Genomic DNA, 19,318 nt, shown 5'->3' with positions numbered 1-19,318 from the left:
TATTTTTGGCCACTCCCCTTTTGCTGTTGCCCACCCCAACTCCCAGAACTCCTCTGAAATGGAATTTGGCCCTCTGGCTGAAAGAGCTTCAACACCCCCAGGATAGCGGCTGATAGAGCCAGGAACATCTCCAATTCAAATCTTGTATTGGCAGTGGACTCACTAGTGGGTTCAGGGCAGGCATCCCCAATCTGGTACCCTCCGGATGTTTTGGGAACGATGGGAATTGCAGTTGGACACATCTGGAGGGTGACAGGATGGGGATGTGTGGTTCAGGCAAGAATAGGCAGAAGGTACACTGTGGATAACTCATGTCAGGTTGTAATTTCAGGATATTTAAAAGAATATTTATTTGTTTCATTTTTATACTGCCCAATAGCTGAGGCTCCCTGGGCAGCTCACAAAATTAAAACCACAGAAATACAACAGAAAATACAATATTAAATAGAATAGATCAAAACTACAGAATAGGAATACAACCAGAGCAAAATAACTAGCAGCAGTGCAGATACTCCAGATCTGTATTTTAAACTCCTGCACTGCTGCTAGGTTTTATTGTGGTTGCATTGTTATATTGTGGCTTTAATGTTCTATATATTTTAAATTGTTTTATTGTGTACTGTTTGGTTTTAATTTTTGTGAACCGCCCAGAGAGCTTCGGCTATTGGGCAGTATAGAAATAAATAAATAAATAAAATAAAATACTCAAAATGCAATAGCAGATTTAAGACCGCAGAGCTAAAAAGTGGAATGTTAAAATGCTAAAAATGCCTGGGGAAATTAAAAGGTCTTCACCTAGCGCCGGAAAGAGTACAACATAGGTGCCAGGCAAACCTCTCTAGGGAGTTCCACAACTGGGGTGCCGCAGCAGAAAATGCCCTCTTCCTGGTAGCCACATGCCTTACCCTCTTTTGGTAAGAATATATGTAGTAGAGGAAATTCTGACTCATTCCTTCCAAGCTCCCTGCCCCTCTTGATTTTTATTTCATTTCTTAACATTAGAAAATAATTAATTGGTAGGGTGGCTTGCTGCACAGCAAAATGCCACTCTCTAGTGCAATGCCATCTTTATTTGGGTTCCAAAGAGTGGTTTTGTGTTTTGGAGCTCAGACACCTCTGCCCATGGACTTCAGTTCTTGGGCAACTTAAACTTTTCATTTAGTCTCACCAGTTCGCCTTCTGGGAAAGGAATATTTTGTGATTGGCCATGCCTACTGTGACAGCCATTTTATGAATGGGCAAGCCCCACCCCATGACAGCCCTTTTGTGAGAGCCCAGGATACTCTGCCAAAATTCCAAATATGCCCACCAACCCAAGAAGGTTGGTCACCCCTGCTATAGCATGTGGTGTCTGTAGAGTGGAAGAGATACCATGTAGCTTTGAGGCTAAAATGCCATTTTTGTGTGCATAGGATGAGGACTCTCTTTGCAACAAGCTTTGTACGTTTACCATCACGCAGAAAGAATTCATGAACCAACACTGGTGAGCTATCTCTGATTTAAAATGTAACTGGACACCTCTTTGTGCCACCCTGTGGCGTTATGGCATCCCCTGGCATGATGGCTCTGTGTGCGGGGTCGGCTGCTGTGCCGGGCGCAAACCTAGGTGATGTGTTCTGTTCCTGTCTCTGAAGGTACCACTGCCACACCTGCAAGATGGTTGACGGCGTCGGCGTTTGCACTGTGTGTGCAAAGGTTTGCCATAAGGACCACGAGATCTCATATGCCAAATACGGCTCGTTCTTTTGTGACTGTGGAGCGAAGGAGGATGGTAGTTGCCTGGTACGATGTTTTTGGGCTGACATTTGAGGGTGTGTGAGTGTGTGCCTGAGGCAGAAGCGGAGAGTGGGCTGGATCAACGGCGCTAGCGGAAGTGGGTTTCCTTGACCCGTCCTTCCATAGCAGCCCCTCCAGCCCCCTGAAAATGCTACACAGAGAGCCAAGAGAGCATGCTGAATGGGGCGAGTGCGGACAGAGGGACCTTCTGTGGGCGGAGCCCTTCCTTTGTTTCAATATCTTGAGTGGCAGAGAGGCTACCACCTCCCCAGGTGCAGAGGACTCCTCCATGGAGGCTTAAGGCATCCCTCCTAGCAGCTAACCTTCCCCACCAGCCCTCTGTGGCTTCTGCAGCGCCAGCTTATCTTGAGGCGTTGAGTCCCGTTGATTCTAGCCCGCCTCTTTGACACCACGACCCCAGCTGCGGGGCTGAGTAGTCAGAGCAGAAACAGCCCATCCAAAGCTGGGTTTATGGCACTTCCTGCTGCTTCACTGTCGGGGCTGTGGAAAAACAGCCAGGCTTTCTGCGATTCCCCACTGATTTGCAGGTGTGAAGGAAAGGATCCGCTTGAGACTCGCCACAACCCCCCTTGACCTGTTGCTCCTGATTCCCCAGGCCTTGGTGAAGAGGACGCCCAGCAGCGGCATGAGCTCCACCATGAAGGAGTCGGCCTTCCAGAGCGAGCCCCGCGTCCCTGAGAGCGTCATCCGGCACTCCAGCACCTCCCCCACCGACAAATCCAAGGTCTCCGTCAGCGATGGGCGAGGGCCGGACGAGGAGAAGCCCAAGAAGAGCAGCCTGTGTCGCAATGTGGAGGGCTGCCGGGAGCAGCTGCAGTCCCAGGTACGGCCCCGATGGTCCAGAGACCTCATTCTCTGCGGGAGGACCCCAATGCCGCTAGTGGGGGGAGGCGATCGGACTTGAGCTTGGTTTGCCACCAGATGTCTTGAGGCCTGAGTAGGCTGCTCAGACAGGGGTGGGGAACTTGAGGCCCGTGGGCCAAATCCTGCCCTCCTGGGATGACAGTCTGGCCATCTGGGGTTCCCCAGATGGTCCACTTTTCCCATCATTTGTGCAGTTTCTTCCTTCTAAAATGCTTTCCCCAATGCTTAGTGACTTCCAGTAAGAGCTTGAAGCTAAAATATGCTGGTATGTTTGTGGTGTTTTTGGCCCCACCCCTTTGCCTTTGGCCCCGCCCACCACTGGAGTGCTGCCCCTGAGAGCTTCACTGGCTGCAAGAGCTTCCCCAGCCCTGAGCTGAGGCTTGTTGCCTTCCTCCCTTTGCCACAGGCCAACTTCTCGTTTGCTCCTCTGGTGCTGGATATGCTGAACTTCCTCATGGAGGCCATTCAGGTCAACTTCCAGCAGGCCTCGGCCATGGGCAGCAGCAGCCGGGCCCAGCAGGCCCTCAATGAGCTGCACACGCTGGACAAGACGGTGGAGATGACGGATCAGCTGATGGTGAGAGCTGCGGGGTTGTTTTTCTCCCTCACTCCTAGTGGTGCAGAGAATTTTCCAAAAAGGAAATATCGTGCCCTGTTCTTTGGTTCTTTACTTCATGCTAAAATCCCTTAGTGTGTCATCAGATTTCAGTATCTTTGTTTTTCCCATCTTAATCAATGTAAGGTGGGAGTAGGCAAGCGTTTGGGCCCTTGGGCACATTCAGCCATTGGAGAAACTGTCCTGGGCCACCACCACAAAATAGCTGCCATAGCTGGGCATGACTGCTCACAAAGGACAATCACTACCCAGAGGCATTCATGGGAAATCAAGATGGTAGCAGCTAGAGGCTCTCTCTTCACTTTGAACTGATCCCAGCGGCTAGTAGGGAAATATGAAAAAAAATAAAAATAAACATTGGGAGGGCGGGACAGTTCAACTGCAGCAGGCCCTGATGGTCCCTTTGCCTGCTCCTGTCTCCCTCACTCCTTCCTCAGCCCTTCTAGTTCTACCTGAACTTCTCCACCCCATGCGAAATCTTGAGGCCAGGCCTAGCAGGGATCCAGATGCTGCCTACTAGTTTTACCAAAGAAGGAAGCAGAGTTAATATTACTGGCTGTTGCCCTGTAATAAGCATGGACAGAGGCCCCTCCCATCTCCTGCAGTGCCACCTGCTCCCTGACTTGACCTTTACGTTCTCTCCGTCACTGCTCAGGTGCCGACTCTGGGCTCCCAGGAAGGCGCTTTTGAGAATGTCCGCATGAACTACAGTGGGGACCAGGGCCAAACCATCCGGCAGCTGATCAGTGCCCACGTCCTGCGGCGGGTGGCCATGTGCGTGCTCTCCTCGCCCCACGGACGCCGCCAGCATCTGGCCGTCAGCCATGAGAAGGGCAAGGTGAGCCGAGAGGGAGCATCTTCTCTGAGTGGTTGGGCAACCTACATTGCATCTTGCGTAGAGGCTTGCACATGCAGATGCGTTCTGGGTGGTTTGGAACATCTCCATGGGTGGGATCCTGCCGTGGGAATACACAGCTTGGGTCAGCACAGTACATTTTGCATGAGAAATCTGAGTACCTCTAAAGCTGATATTGGCTACTGGGCAGGCTGAACTGGAAGCAGGCATTCCTTCAGATGCCATTCAGAACTTTATAAATACATTTTAAAAATGAAACCCGATAGACTTGAATTGTGTCTGGACGGACTGGTGCCCGGGGAAGCTCTTTAAGTGGTGCTGAGATGTATTCCCTCCTATTTGTACTAATCAGCAGCCTTGCGTCTGTATTCTGAACTAGTTCTAGTTTCTGAGCGGTTGTCACAGGCAGCCCTGTTCATTGCAGTAATCTAGCCTAAGTGTTCAATAACATATGAACAAAGGAAGCTGTGTTATCCTGGGTCAGACCTTTGATCCATCTAGCCCAGTATTGTCAACACTGACTGGCAACAGTGGTTCTCCAGGATTTCAGGCAGAATTTTTCCAGGCCTCCCTGGAGGTGCCAGGGATCGAACCTGGGACCTTCTGCATACAAGGCAGGGCTCTACCACTGAGCTACAGCCGTTCCCCTAGTGGTATATGTTAGAGGAACTGGGTGCCCTCCAGATATTTTGGACTACAACTCCCACCATTCTTGACCCATTGGCCATGCTTGGGGGGCCTGATAGGAGTTGTAGTTCAAAACGTTTGGAGGGCACTGGGTTCTCTTTCACTGTGCTAGAGTCTGCTTAATGCATTTGGCAAATAGCCAGCCAGCTGTTGCATCCAAATGTTAACTGATACCATGCTTGTAATGCATATGGAGGAGGAGGAGGATTAATCCAGGCAATGAGCCATCTTGGGTTACAAAGAGCTCCTTGTACTAGTCTAATCAGACCATTTCACTTCTCAGTTGGCAGTACCCTGTGATGGACTAAGCTATCTCCATTTCTGGATTGAAGCCCATGACCCAGGGAAATTCACTTTCCTTCAAAGTGCTGCAGCGTAACTTGGTCACTGGTTGATAGAAACATGACTGTAGCAGTAGTCTTATGTTTCTGGTTTGTTTCTTTAAATGCAGATCACAGTGTTGCAACTCTCTGCTTTGCTTAAGCAAGCTGATTCCAGCAAGCGCAAGCTGACCCTTACTCGTCTCGCCTCTGCCCCAGTTCCTTTCACTGTGCTGAGCCTTACGGGGAACCCGTGCAAAGAGGACTACTTGGCTGTGTGTGGGCTGAAGGTAAGGTTGTGGCAGGCCTCTGGGGTCTGGAAGCATGCGAAGGAATTCATAGTGGCCATGTTCAGTTCTTTGCAGCAATTTCTTACATAATAAAGTTGCCTTATGCTGACTCAGACCATGGGTATGCCTCTGCTATAACCGTTGCTGAGGATCACAAGTGGGAGGATTTTGTTGCGCACATGTCCTACTTGTGGGCTTCCCACAGTGATCTGGTTGGCCACTGTGGGAACAGAAAGCTGGATTAGAAAGCTGGGCTGATCCAGCAGGGCTCTTCTGATGCTCTTCTGATATCAAGAGCTAGAGCATCCCCAAAAGGTGGCTGTTCAGCCTGTGCTCAAAGACCTCCAGGGAAGGAGAGCCCCTCCCCCCGTTTCTAGGTCCTTGGTTCCATTGTCCAACCACTCTTACCATCAAGTTTCTCCTAATGTTCAATCAGAATCTCCCCTTCTGTAACTGAAGCTCACGAGATCTAGTCCTGCCCCCTGCGATGGCGGCAGAGAACAACTCTTTTTGCCCTCTTCTGTGGGAGAGCCCTTCTGGCTGTATTTAAAGAGTGATAACATGTATCTTCCCCCCTCCCCCAGTCTCATTTCATTTCATTTAGAACATTTCTATACCTTCCAATAGCTAAGGCTCTCTGGGTGGTTTACAAAGATTAAAACCTTAAAAATACATTATGAAAACCGTTGCATACCCACATATAAACAGACCCCACACGCAGATTCATGCATATATCTAAAACAATTTTAAACCATCAACAATAAGACAAATCCAGGACCCGATTAAAACTTCTCCAGGCTAAACGCATCTGCTTTCTTCAACCTTTCCTTTAGGTCTGGTTTCCCTTAATAAATGTTAAAGATGATTTATATGTGTGTATAATCATAGTTGTATCATTTCCACTTCCCCCACCTATGGAACTCACTACCATGAGATGTAAGATTGGACAGCTTTAAAAGGGAATTAGATTCAGGGGAGGATGAGGCTCAGTGACCACTAGTTCTGATGGCTATATGCCACCTCCAGTCTCAGAGGCAGTATTCCCATGTGCACCAGTTGCTGGGGAACATGGGGTGTGTGTGTGTGTGTGTTTGCACTCATGTCCTGCTTGTGGGCTTCCCACAGGCAGCTGGTTGGCCACTGTGTGAATGAAATGCTGGACTGGATGGACCCTTGGTCTGATCCTGCATGGCTCTTCTGATGTTCCTGTGAAGTCGGCCAGATTTAATCAGTCCACTTGGTTTTTTCTCTTTTCACAGGACTGCCATGTCCTCACCTTCAGTAGTTCTGGCTCCGTCTCGGATCACCTGGTGCTTCACCCCCAGCTCGCCACGGGCAACTTCATCATTAAAGCTGTGTGGCTGCCGGGATCGCAGACCGAGCTGGCCATTGTCACAGCGGACTTTGTGAAGGTGCGGTTGAGGCGGAAGGCCTGTGGAAGCCAGGATGCAGAACTAGATGAACCTTTTTCAGTCTGATCTGGGCTGCTGGTTTTCAGTTCCTCAGCACGCAGCTCATGGCTGTAGGCTGCTTGGGTTTTGTCCCCCCCAAATTGCTAACTCTCCCGCTTCTGCTCCAACAGATTTACGACCTCTCCGTGGATGCCTTGAGCCCGACTTTCTACTTCCTGCTGCCCAGCTCCAAGATCAGGGACATCACCTTCCTCTTCAATGAAGAGGGCAAAAACATAGTCGTCATCATGTCCTCAGCTGGCTACATCTACACACAGCTCATGGAAGAAGCCAGCAGTGCCCAGCATGGCCCTTTCTATGTCACCAACGTCCTTGAAATTACCCATGAAGACCTGAAGGTAATGCTGCTTTTATTGGCATGTCTGTTTGCTGCTCAGGTGGTTTATGAGATGACACGAAAACTGGACCCGAGAGAGCAAGGCCCCTTTCAGTTTGCCACTTTCCCCTCCTAGAACTGTCTCTCAGCAGCTGCATTTGAGTGGAGATGTAAAGCAGTGAGGCCCCTTTCAGTCATCTGGTAGGGACCAACTAAGATCTGGGCCTTCCTCTTCCCAGGACTCCATTGCTCAGCACCCATTCCACTTGGAATGACCACCTTATCATTCTAACCATCTTGCGCCATTTTATGCAAGAATTGGTTTGCCTGAATTGGCTTGTTTTCCTCTTCCTTCCCCATCGTCTCTTCCTCGTGCGTTGTGCCTCTTAGGCCACAAGCCATTATTTTGGCATTGTAAACTGCCTTGAGTGTGTTGAAGGGAAGGCCAGCATGTAAATGCTGTAAGCCAGCATCCTGCCCCAAGCCCATGCCCTCCAGATGTGTTAGCGACAATTCCTAGCATCCCCCAGCCAGCTGGGAGTTGTAGTCCAACACACCTAGAGGGCAGCAGCTTGAGGCAGGGTGCTGTAAGTAAATAAAAAAAAAAAAACTTTTTGGTTTACTCAGGCCATCATCTGAGACCTGTGTACATGTCCCGCCTATTTCAGAGACTAAGTTGATGGTTACCACCAAGGATTGGGGTGGGGTGGGGGTTAGTGGTGTCCATACTGATTTCTTTCATTCTTAATAGTTAGTTTTGTACCCCATTAGCTGTAGGTAGCTAACAATGAGAAAACAATATCAAAATGCAATAAACCCCCTATTCAAATAAAGATAATAAAATAATAATACATGATTATGACGATTTAAAAAACACCATTAACCAGGGGTGCAGAATCTCAGGCTGAGGGCCCAAATCCAGTCTTCTGGGGGTCTCAGTCTGACCCTCCAAAGTTCCCGAAAATCAATCCCCCCCATCCAAGTCCTGCCAGCAGGCTTTCAAATTCCCGTTCACTCACATGTGTGTCTTTCTCTCTCTGCCCCCATGTTCCCTGCAGGATAGCAACGGGCAAGTTGCTGGAGGCGGCGTCTCTGTCTATTACTCCCACGTCCTGCAGATGCTCTTCTTCAGTTACTGTCAAGGCAAGTCCTTCGCGGCCACGATCAGCCGAGCCACGCTGGAGGTGATGCGCCTCTTCCCCATCAACATCAAGAGGTGAGGCTGCTTCCCCTCCTGCCACCTACCTGTGCCCAGTCTCTTTTTTTTCTCTTAGATTGTCAGCTGCTGGCATGTCGTTCGTGAGATGGATGTTAGGAACGCCTTTGTACCTGGAATGGTGGTGGAGTGCTTGGGATGCTATAAGGCAGAGGATGGGCAAGTTGTGGTCCTCCAGATGTTTGGGCCTACAACTCCCATCAGCTGTAGGCAGCATAGCCAGTGGTTGAGGGATGTTGGGAGTTGTAAGCCAAAGTGTCTGGAGGTCTGCAAGGGGGTATAAGGGAAGGGGTTGCCTCTGCTTGCACCATGTCATTGACATAGCATCTCCTGATCTCCTTCTCTTGCAGCTCCAACGGTGGCAGCAAGACCTCCCCGGCACTCTGCCAGTGGTCAGAGGTGATGAACCATCCCGGCCTAGTGTGCTGCGTGCAACAGACGACAGGCGTTCCTCTGGTGGTGATGGTGAAGCCGGATACTTTCTTGATCCAGGAAATTAAAACCTTACCGGCTAAAGCCAAGGTCACTTCTGAGGATTCCTTATTTCTCCCTTGGCAATTTCCATGGGTGGATAGAAAAGAGTGGTGGCGGGGGTGTGGAAGGGATGCTTGCAAACGGAAAGCAGAAAAGAATGAGAGAACCCACAAAATTGGTTTATTTTATTTTTTCAGTCAAATGTAAAAATTTCAGAGCCTGATACATAATAATGTAATATCATTAGACTGGGTGGCTACAAAGGAGTGCCTTTTCTGTGGTGGCACCCCGTTCGTGGAAAGCCCTCCCCAGAGAGGCTTGCCTTGTATCTTTACTATGGTCTTCTTGGTGCCAGGTTGAATACCTTTTTATTGTCCCTGGCATTTTAAGAACGGTTTTTAGTGCTTTTAGATCATTGTACTTTTATTGCTGCTGGTTTTACTTTGTTTTTATGTGGTGTAGTGTTTTTACTCTTTGCTGCTGGTTTTATCTAGGTTTTATTACGTGCTGTTTTTATTCATTGTTTTGTTGTTTGTGTTTTCTTTAATGTATCGTACGCCACCCAGAGAACTAGGATTATGGGGTGGTTTAAAAATATAATAAAGACAGAAATACATGTATACATTAATATCAGAATCTACCTCAAATACAATAAGACAAAGCCAATCCAGAAAGTCATAACAGCAAAATGTTAGAAGGGCTGGATGCTGCTGTAGTTGCATCCCGCAGGGCTGAGCAAGAATCTTCTCTGCCTGAGGTCCTGTAGAAGCCTCTGTCACTCGGAGGAGACAGTAGTGGGTTAAGTGGACTAGTGATCTTACTTAAGAACATCAGAAGAGCCCTGCTGGATCAGGCCGAGGGTCCATCTAGTCCAGCATTCTGTTCACACAGTGGCCAACCAGATGCCCATGGGAAACCCCCCAAGTAGGACATGAGTGCAACAGCACCCTACTGCCCATGTTCCCCAGCAACTGGTGTACATAGGCATATTGCCTCTGGTACTGGGGGTAGCATATCGCCATCAGGAATAGTAGCCATTGATAGCCTCCTCCTCCATCCTACTTGGTACAAGGCAGCTTCCTGCGTTTGGCATCCTTTCCCATCTGCATTGTAAGGCAACCAGAATAAGTGATGCTGAATAAGCAAACGATTAAATGGTATCTTTCCTTCAGGCTGTAGCAGTTGATCGAGACTGTTGCTTCACCCTGGTGCAGAATGTTTGATTTTCTACCTATCCATAGAAAACGTATTTTGTTTCTAAGCTGTTCCTTTAAAAAAAAGAAAAGAAAAAAAGACACGAATGTCTTACCTCTTTGGGGCTCCAGATCCAGGACATGGTGGCCATTCGTCACACGGCCTGCAATGAGCAGCAGCGGACCACCATGATCCTCCTGTGTGAGGACGGCAGCCTGCGGATCTACATGGCGAATGTGGAGAACACCTCCTACTGGCTCCAGCCCTCGCTTCAGCCCAGCAGCGTCATCAGCATCATGAAGCCAGTCCGCAAGCGCAAAGCGGCCGCCATCAGTAAGTCGCTGCAAGGTCAGATTGGCTAGGGACTACAGGGGGCTGTACGCTCCCTGCATTACATTTCTCGGCTCACTTACTTGAATCATTTGTTACTACTGTGTCCCTATTGCGTGACTGTTACCACTGCTGTTTTACTATTACGTTAACTATTGCTATTTTACTATTATTTAACCATAACTATTTTACTATTATGTTACTAGTACTATTACCTTAATATTACTATTTTGCTATTACGTTAGTATTACTGTTTTATTACGTTACTGCTGTTACTACTATTTTACTGTTATAGTAACTACTACTGTTTTACGATTATATTACTACTATTTTTTAAATAGTTCCATCCATGTAGATAGAGCTTTAGAGTCTCTTCTCCATGAATTTGTTTCATCCCCTTTGAAAACTGCCCCAAGTTGGTAGCCATCACTCATCTTTACATCTAGCAGTAGCAAATTCCCTTGTTGAACTTTGCACTGTGTGAAGGGGGAAGGCTTGGATTTGCAGGCTTTCCATTCTCCCCCCCCCCCCCCCGGCATTTCATGGCACAACCCATTGAAGATATCCTTCCTCCAGGGCACTTAGATGAATGATGGGGCTTCCTGTACTGGGCGGTGCAATCATATATTTTTGTGCACTTCTGAGACTCCCATTTCTCTTTGTCACCCCCTTCTCTTCCCCCGACATGGGCCTCAGGAGTGTCTAGGATGGCCTTCCCCAACCTGGCATGTTTTGATTACAACTTCCAGCATTTGGCTGGGGCTGATGGGAGTTGAAGTCCAAAACATGTGGAGGGCACCAGATTGGGGAAGGCTGGTCTAAGGTGTGGTGATGATGGTCATTCCTAGCTTAGGGTGCAATCCTGTGCATGTTGAGACAGAAAAAAGGTCCTACAACTCCCAGCATGCCCCAGCCAGTATGGCTGGCAGGGGCATGCCGGGAGTTGTAGGACTTCTTTCTGTCTCAACATGCATAGGGTTGTGCCCTTAGACAGTTTTCTATAAAATCAATGGTGGATGGGAGGATAAAGGAGGGCCCATGCTGTGCGTCACAGTCTGCCTGGGATTGAACTTGCTTGTCTTCCTTACAAAAAGCACTGCAGTCTACGACTGAGCTGTGTTCCCCAGCAACTGGTGTACGTTGGCACACTGCCTCTGATCCTGGAGGTAATATATAGTTATCACAACTAGTAGCCGTTGATAGCCTTATCCACCATTAATCTCCTTTTAAAGCTGTCCAAGTTGATGGCCATCACTACATCTTGTGGCAGTGAGTTCCACAGTTTAACTATGTGCGGTGTGAAGAAGGACTTCCTTTTATCTGTCCTGAAGTGCCAAGCATTCAGCTTCATGCGATGACCCTACTGGGTTCTAATATAATGCAAGAATTTGATATATAAAGATGGGGCCAGATGAGTTCCCCTGAGTAAAGCATTGCAACATGATCAGAAAACCCTTGCTTCCCATGCCTGCCCACCACATCTCAATTGGCAGAGGTGAGAGAGAGCAGGACCTCTCATGCTGAATTGAGTTCTGTTATGATGAGGGCTGAGTATTGTTGGGCACTGTTGAGGCCTGGGTTACAGGGTTCCACTATGAATCAGGTCTGTACAGGGATTTCATTAAGTTAGGTTTTCCAGGAAGGCTGGAACAGGCAGAAGACAGCACCCTGGAGAGCCCCAAGTGGTTCTGGGTTGGAAGCCAGACAAGCTTGTCTGTATGTTGCTCCAGCACGCAGCAGATTGGGAATAAGCTTTAAGTAGGGGTTTGGCTTCCTTTAGGCTGGTTAGCCCCAGCTCCACACAAGGCCTTTTCTCTTAAAGGGCCCTGGACTGTTTTAGCAATCTCAGGCTGTGACAGCACAGGGATGGCTGTGGCATGCTGGTGTTTTCATGTCTGGAGGAGTCCTTAAGAGTCCAAGGATAGCAATGTGACCTCCTCTGGATGCAGGGGGCCAGGTCCCTGGGGTCTTCCTCGAGAACTGGGTCCTGAGGAGGTGGAAGCTTCTTGATGGCTGGCTATCTGTAAATGAGTCTCTCACTAAACAGCTAACTCAGGAACCCCTTCTTCTCAGGATGAGAGGTTGGGATCCTCTGGGGACACAAAGGTTCTGGGTCCTAGTCCATAACAGGAGTGCATTCGAGGCAACATATGGGAGGAGGTGGTCCTTAAGGTACCCATTAGCTGTACCCTCTAGCATCTGTCTTTGACTTAAAGTTTTCTTTTTCTTCTCCTCCTTCAGCAACTCGCACCTCCACCCAAGTGAACTTTCCCATAGACTTCTTTGAGCACAACCAGCAGCTAACAGATGTAGAGTTCGGTGGCAATGACCTCCTGCAGGTCTACAATGCCCAGCAGATCAAACATCGACTCAACTCTACCGGCATGTATGTGGCCAACACTAAGGTAAGTCCTTGCATGAGGCATCCTTGATGAGGACGTTTGCAGCTAGGCAAGCCAGAGGGTTATTTGTACAAGGTGGCGTTGTGGCTCGTTAAGGCCGCTTTTCTTTTCCCGCTTTGTGGATTGCAATCGCCTCTCTTTTGCAGCCCGGTGGTTTCACCATCGAGGTGACCAACAACAACAGCACCATGGTGATGACTGGCATGAGAGTCCAGATCGGGACTCAAGCCATCGAACGGGCCCCGTCCTATCTGGAGATCTTCGGCCGCACCATGCAGCTCAACCTGAGCCGGCCACGGTGGTTTGACTTCCCCTTCACCCGAGAGGAGGCATTGCAAGCTGACAAGAAGTTGACCATCTTTGGTAAGGTTCTGCGTCTTGTCCATTTTTAAACCCAACATTAGTCTGTCTGTCTGTCTGTCTCTCTTTCTTTCTTTGTCTCTGTTTATGTCTCTTTCTGACTCTTTGTCTCTCTCTCTCTTTGACTTTCTGTCCGTCTGTCAGACTGTTTCTCTCTGACTCTGGCTCTCTGAGTGTCTGTCTCTCTGACTCTTTGTCTGTCTCTCTCTCTCTCTGACTCTTTGTCTGTCTGGCTGGCTGGCTGTCACTCACTCACTCACTCACTCACTGTTTGTCTCTCTCTGACTCTTCCTTTGTTTGCCTCTCTCTGACTTTTCCTTTGTTTGCCTCTCTTTTCTCTCTCCCTCTCTTCCTTTTGATATCATCCGGTTCGGCCTTCATCTGGTGACCTCCCCTTTCTTCCTTGCAGTCGGGGCATCTGTGGATCCTGCTGGCGTCACCATGCTGGATGCCATCAAAATCTATGGCAAGACAAAGGAGCAGTTTGGCTGGCCGGATGAGCCTCCTGAGGATTTCCCATCAGCTTCAGTGAGCAATGTCTGCCCCCCCAACCTGAATCAGGGGAACGGGACTGGAGACACTGAATCAGCTACCCCGGTGGTTGCTAGTGGCACCGTTCTCGAGAGGTAAATCTTTGGAGTAGCTTTTTCTTTTATTCCTGCCCCTCTGTCTTTCCAGAGGGACTGCTTCTGACTCTGGTGCCATACAACCTGTTGTGCAGAGCCCTTAGAATCTTCTGAATTCTCTCATGGCTTTTCTTGTTCTGTCTTTGTGTCTGTGTTTGGCGGAGTGGTGGCGAAGGATGTTACTTGAACCTTAGGGCATTCTCCCAACCTGGTGTTTTCCAGATGTGTTGGACTACAACTCGTATTGCCAGCTGTGGACAATGGGAGTTATAGTCCAACATATCTGGAAGGTGCCGAGTTGGGAAAAGCTGCCCTAGAATGCTTGTTCTTCCCTCTTGTCCTGCATAAAGTTTTCCTCCTGCATTTCATTCTCCATCCTGGAGAGGATGAGATGCCTGATGTCTTCCATGCAGCTGTTTTTGTCCTCCACTGCGTCCATCATTCCAAAAATGCGTCTTTGTCTCTGCTGCCCTTCTATCATTTAAATCTCTTTTCCTGGGAGGTTGAACACTCTCTGCTGGTGCAATTTCTGAGGGAGAGGATCAGAATAAAAATGGGAACCGAATCTCCCATCATGAGTGGAGCATGTTAGGGGCTCTTCTTCCTCATTCTTTGAGGAAGGGGGGCGAGTGCTATCAGGGCAGGGAAAAAAATTGAAGTAGTATGTGGGGTTTGGGTGGAGAAGGTGCCTCAGGAGGTTTTGTTTTACTAGAATATTTGTGACTTACCAATTTTGTGTGTTTAAATTTACTCTCCCCCCCCCCCCCTGCCAAAGACAGAAAGAAAAGAGCACAAAAGCTCTAAACCTCTTTTTGGGCCAGTGGGTATATTTGGAATTTTGAGAGAGTTGGGCATCTCAAACAACGGCTGCTGTGGGGATGGGGCGTTCCCATTCATAAAATGGCTGCCGTGGTCACCACTCCTTTCCCAGAAGGCAAAACTGGTAAAACACAAAGAAAAGTCACTTGCCCAAGAGCCTAAGTACAAGGCAGAGGTGGAATCTGAGCTCCAAAACACAGAACAGCTCTTTGGAACCCAAATAGAGATAGTACTGGAGAGTGGCACTTTGCTTTGCAGCATGCCAGCCTCCCAGTTCAATTAAGAAAAGGGAATTTAAGAAATTAAGAAATAAAATAAAAACCAGGAGAGTCAGGGAGCCTGGTGGGTGCCAAGAGAGGTGTCTGTGGGCACGTTGTCACCTTGGGCACCCTGTTGGAGGCCCAAGTTTTATGGTTAAGGCATAAGTGACCACAGTTAAGTGGCCCTGAGGATGCCCCCTTCCTTTAAAAACAAGAAGTACCTGCCACTGTGCTGGATTGGACAGAGACTGGCCTTGTCCCACATTTTTCCCAAGAACCCCAGTAGGTGCTTGTGAGTCTACGAAACCTGGCCAGCAATCCAGTGGTAGCCCATGACCACGCTTCCTCCTACCCCTGCTGTAGGGTGCCGAGAACGGGCAACAGCACAGTCTACGTTTTGGGGTCACGGCCATGGGGGTGGGGGGAAGCAACAACAGAGTCTTGTGGCACCCTCAAGGCTAGCAAATTTCTTGTGGCGCAAGCCTGCTTTGTCATGTGGCTGCCTTGCGATGATTCTGATGTGTAGCTCTTCAGAGGTTTCAGGCTGGGCCTGCCCTGGAGTAGGCCATGGTAGAATTGTGGGGGGAGAGGCAGCATGGCAATCCATATGAGTCATGGAGAGCAGTGAGGTAGCAAACCCCATACCTGCGGCTTAGGAGCCACACTGAGGTCTCGTTCCATATATATACTTCTGTTATCAGGGCTGTGTGTGTTCTGCAATTTATTTTTTAAAACCCTGAAATGCTGTGCCCAAGCAAAGCCTGCTTCTGCGAGCGGTATAAATAAATGTGGATCTGCGCAGTCGCTCTCAGTTTCTTGTTTTGTAGGGCTCTGAAGGCCCAAGAAAATCTTGTCTAGCTGCCTACTTGGCTGCTCAGATTTTAGCAAATGTTGCCCACTTTCAGGTGAATCTCTGCATCCATAAAGACGAGAAACTTAAGACAGAGTGAAATCTGAGATTGCCAGGAAGCTGAACTCCATGCTCAATATTGCATTCCTCAGTTTTTCTACGCTCCCACATAATCGTGGCCTACACACAGCCCCAACTGTAACTAGTTTACCACATTGAGAGTAACAGCAGTGTGCAAGGCACTGTTTATTTTGTTGTCCCACAAAATAAACCATGAAAATTTAACCATGAATCAGCCCTTTGGGGATTGCTGTAGTGAGGTTTGGGGTGTCTACTTGTAGCTAGTCTTCGCTGACCATTTCAGCCTGTCTGCTCAGCTTTTCTCTGTGCTCTGCAGCTTTGGGGTTCCTCTTAATTTCTTTTGCAAGAAAAGAAGCTCGTGGCAGTCTAGTAATGGTTGCTTGGATTTGTTTTGATCTAGGTGCCTCTCCCTCTCCGTCTGTTTCGCCAGTTCCTTCATTTAATTTGCCTATTCCCGCCTCCCTTTTTAAAACATTTGCTTAAGATGTATTTCTTAGGTATTTTTCTGTGAGCTTCCTATCTTTTTATTTATGTATTTTTTTCCTTTTCCTTTGCTCCCCCAAAGTTCTGAAATTGAGTCCTTAACCACCCTGGACCGGTTAGTATACTGTCTGTCTGTTTGTCTGTCTCTCTCTGTCTCTCTCTCTCTCTGCACGAATGGTTTTTGTGTGTCAGAGAATAACAGCGCACTGCTTTGACTTGGCTGTCTTTTTCTTTTTTTTATGTGCGTGGTGTATACATACATACATACATACATATATTTAAAAGTGACCCTCATGCTGCTTTACTTCGGGATCCCTTGCATGGCAGAGAAGGTGGCAAAAAACCAACAATAAGATAAATTGGGCTGAGAATCCCGGCTGCTTGTCTGTTCTCCTGCTTGGCTTTCCCCCTGGTTCTCTCTGCTCCTCTGACTGCTGATTGTGAGGGGATCTGCTAATTCTAGTCTGCAGTTAAATTAAGTGGTGTGAGTGGCTAAGAGACTGAGATGTGAGCCCAGTTTGAACCTCGCATCTGCCATGACCTGGTGTGGTGGCTGTGGCTATGCTTACATCTACCGCGTGACCATTTATCAGGGGTGCAGAATCTCCAATCTGGGGCCAGATGTGGCCATCATGGGATCCCAGTCCAGCCCAGCCGGGTTTCCCAGATGCCCCCTCCCCCTGCCCCCTTTCCCCTGACCACCGATTGTTTGGTAGTTTTCCAGCGTTTGTGCAGGAATTGCCCCATTCTAGAATGGTGAACTGCCTCTCCTAAAGCATAATTACTGGAAGAGCTTTAAGCTACAATATGTTGGTAATTTTGTCCCTGCCCTCTTCTGCCTTTGGCCCGCCCACCGAATGCAGCCCCTGAGAGCCTCTCTGAAATGAAATGCGGCCCTTGGGCTGAAAGAAGTTCTGCGCTCCTGACGCATATAAAGGTGCATCCCACTGAATCCAAGCACTGTCTCCTCTCTCGCCTGACAGCTGCCCTTTGAGGTCCTCCCCTTCCTTTCTAGCTGAGATCCTCTTTACCTGGAGATGCCAAAGACTGAATTTGGGAGGGCCTTGTGTGCGTGCGACATGCTAAGCTGCAGCCCCTCCCCAGATTTTACTGCCGTGGCAAATTCTACCATTGGACTCTGTCTCTCGGTGTAGGCTGGTGGCGGCTCTCTAATGCAGCCTTCTCCAACCTGGTGCCCTCCAGATTGCTTGGACGACAACTCATCAGCCCCACTGGCATGACCAATGGCAGGGATGCTGGGAGTTCTAGTCCAAAACATCCAGAGGGCACCAGGTTGGGTGAGGCAGAGGTCTTTCCACTCCCTGTTGCTGTGGATCCTTTGGACTGGTGGTGTAGAGGTTAATTTTGAAGTGCAGGCTCTCATCATGACAGCCCCCATAGCCACACCCCCAAAGAGAGTCCAAAACATTCAGGCAGCTGTCTTGACCCAGGTCAGTAAACCAATTCTAGCAGTTCCCATCTCCCCCAGGAGCAGGTCTTCTGTGAAACTAAAGGGTCTTCATTGCCCATTCAAGACCAGGCCACCCACAGCATACTTTGCTTTACATCAGGGAGCAATATATTGTTTCTGGGGAAATCCATCCCCCCCCCCCCCCCCGCTACTGCGAGGGTTGCAGCTAAGCTCAGAGGGAGCAGGGAAGTCGGAGGGGGGTGGCAGGTGCTAAAAGCATCCCTGCTAATAAAAAAAAAGTCCCGGTGCTGTGTCCCTGAGAGACCTGGTGGCACTGCACTACTGGTTTCCTCCCTCAGGATAAGGGAGAAAGCTAAGCACCTCTCTGAACAGTGTTGCATGCCGCTGATTCTTGAGACGTCTTGTGCTTATGATCCTGTATTCTTATAGTTTGACACTTCAAATGTATCATAAATGTGTTTCACCACCTAGTTGTACATTGCTTTGTAAGGGCTAGGCCTGCAATGCACCCTATAAATACCTTAAATATCTTGTATGAGCCCATGTCCACCCAATTTTGCTCTATTCTCGTGGGAAGAGCTTGGATTTGTATTCTGGCTTGCTTCAGAATTTCCCATGTCTTGTTTGTTTTCTTGAAGTTGCTAGGCCTCATTGTTAACCTACGTCAGCCTTCCCCAACCTTTGCAGCTAAGCTCAGAGGGGGCAGGGAAGTCTGAGGGGGGTGGCAGATGAGGAAAGCATCCCTGCTAATCACAGCTGCACGACACCACTTCTTAGGACGGGGCCAAGCTGAAGCCCTGGTGTGTGCAAAGCAGGTGGTCTGCCACTGAGAAGCGGCTTCCTGCGACATCGGGCCCCAGCAGTCCGCCTAGCTCTCCGCTGTCTCAGCCTGAGGTATCTTCCCCATCACCTGAGGACCTTTGGACTCCAGGTACTGGGGATTTGCTCCTGGGGCCTTCTGCTTGCAAAGGAAGTGCTCTCAGTCTAGGGGCCCTCCCAGTGAGTAGTATGGCACTGCGAGCCAGTCCAGTGGTCCAGTCCTGTCTCCTGACTGCGGCCGCCTGAAGACTTCGCTCGGGGAGGAGTGTGAGCCTGGCTGTGCTACCAGAATTCCTTGTACCTGGCTACTTGAATCCGGCATCTCCTGTGTGCAGAGCGGCTGCTCTGCCACAGAGCTTTATGCCCTTGGATGTGCAATCCTGCGGTGGCCGTTCGGGGAGCCCTGGAAGGCTGGACTGGGATTTCAGGAGGGGCACGTTTGGTCCCCAGGCCTGTTCTTAAGGACAGCACCCTAGAGTCAATGTGGAATAGGTGGGGTACATAATAACAACAACAACATTTCTACACCACCCCATAGCCGAAGCTCTCTGGGTGGTTTACAAAAATTAAAAACTGTTTAAACGCATTATAGAAAGTGTAAAGCCATTTTCATAAAAACATATAAAGAGACAGCACATTCACAGACAACATATATCTAAAACTATTTTAAGTCATTAACCATAAGACAAATCCAGGGCCTGCTTAAAAACTCATCATATGCTGCCAGTTGTCTGAGAGAAGAGGGAGGTTTTAA

The 19,318-nt window shown here is 48.9% G+C and overlaps 1 protein-coding gene across 12 annotated transcripts in view; it reads left to right on the top strand.

Annotated features, from left to right (window-relative positions):
- Positions 1-19,318, top strand: part of UBR4 (ubiquitin protein ligase E3 component n-recognin 4) — a 129,447-nt gene that overhangs the window by 37,106 nt on the left and 73,023 nt on the right. For 3 of the 12 annotated variants that reach the window (XM_084821753.1, XM_084821742.1, XM_084821744.1), the window contains exons 36-51: positions 1,413-1,483; positions 1,635-1,782; positions 2,393-2,620; positions 3,068-3,238; positions 3,933-4,115; positions 5,272-5,430; positions 6,690-6,842; positions 7,013-7,240; positions 8,277-8,434; positions 8,785-8,956; positions 10,234-10,450; positions 11,527-11,598; positions 12,674-12,837; positions 12,981-13,197; positions 13,604-13,820; positions 16,396-16,428. In XM_084821753.1, the coding sequence (XP_084677879.1) occupies positions 1,413-1,483; positions 1,635-1,782; positions 2,393-2,620; positions 3,068-3,238; positions 3,933-4,115; positions 5,272-5,430; positions 6,690-6,842; positions 7,013-7,240; positions 8,277-8,434; positions 8,785-8,956; positions 10,234-10,450; positions 11,527-11,598; positions 12,674-12,837; positions 12,981-13,197; positions 13,604-13,820; positions 16,396-16,428 (2,591 nt within the window). The remainder of the gene's footprint in view (positions 1-1,412; positions 1,484-1,634; positions 1,783-2,392; positions 2,621-3,067; positions 3,239-3,932; positions 4,116-5,271; positions 5,431-6,689; positions 6,843-7,012; positions 7,241-8,276; positions 8,435-8,784; positions 8,957-10,233; positions 10,451-11,526; positions 11,599-12,673; positions 12,838-12,980; positions 13,198-13,603; positions 13,821-16,395; positions 16,429-19,318) is intronic. The other 9 variants (XM_084821747.1, XM_084821749.1, XM_084821746.1 and 6 more) reach the window with 5 other exon arrangements.

The sequence above is a fragment of the Heloderma suspectum genome, chromosome 15 (assembly GCF_057233095.1).
Source record: "Heloderma suspectum isolate Gila_16-S chromosome 15, 16-S_ref, whole genome shotgun sequence".
Classification (NCBI taxonomy): domain Eukaryota; kingdom Metazoa; phylum Chordata; class Lepidosauria; order Squamata; family Helodermatidae; genus Heloderma; species Heloderma suspectum.
The sequence above is the reverse complement of the archived record's forward strand: the minus strand, read 5'-3'. Positions and strand labels throughout refer to the sequence as shown.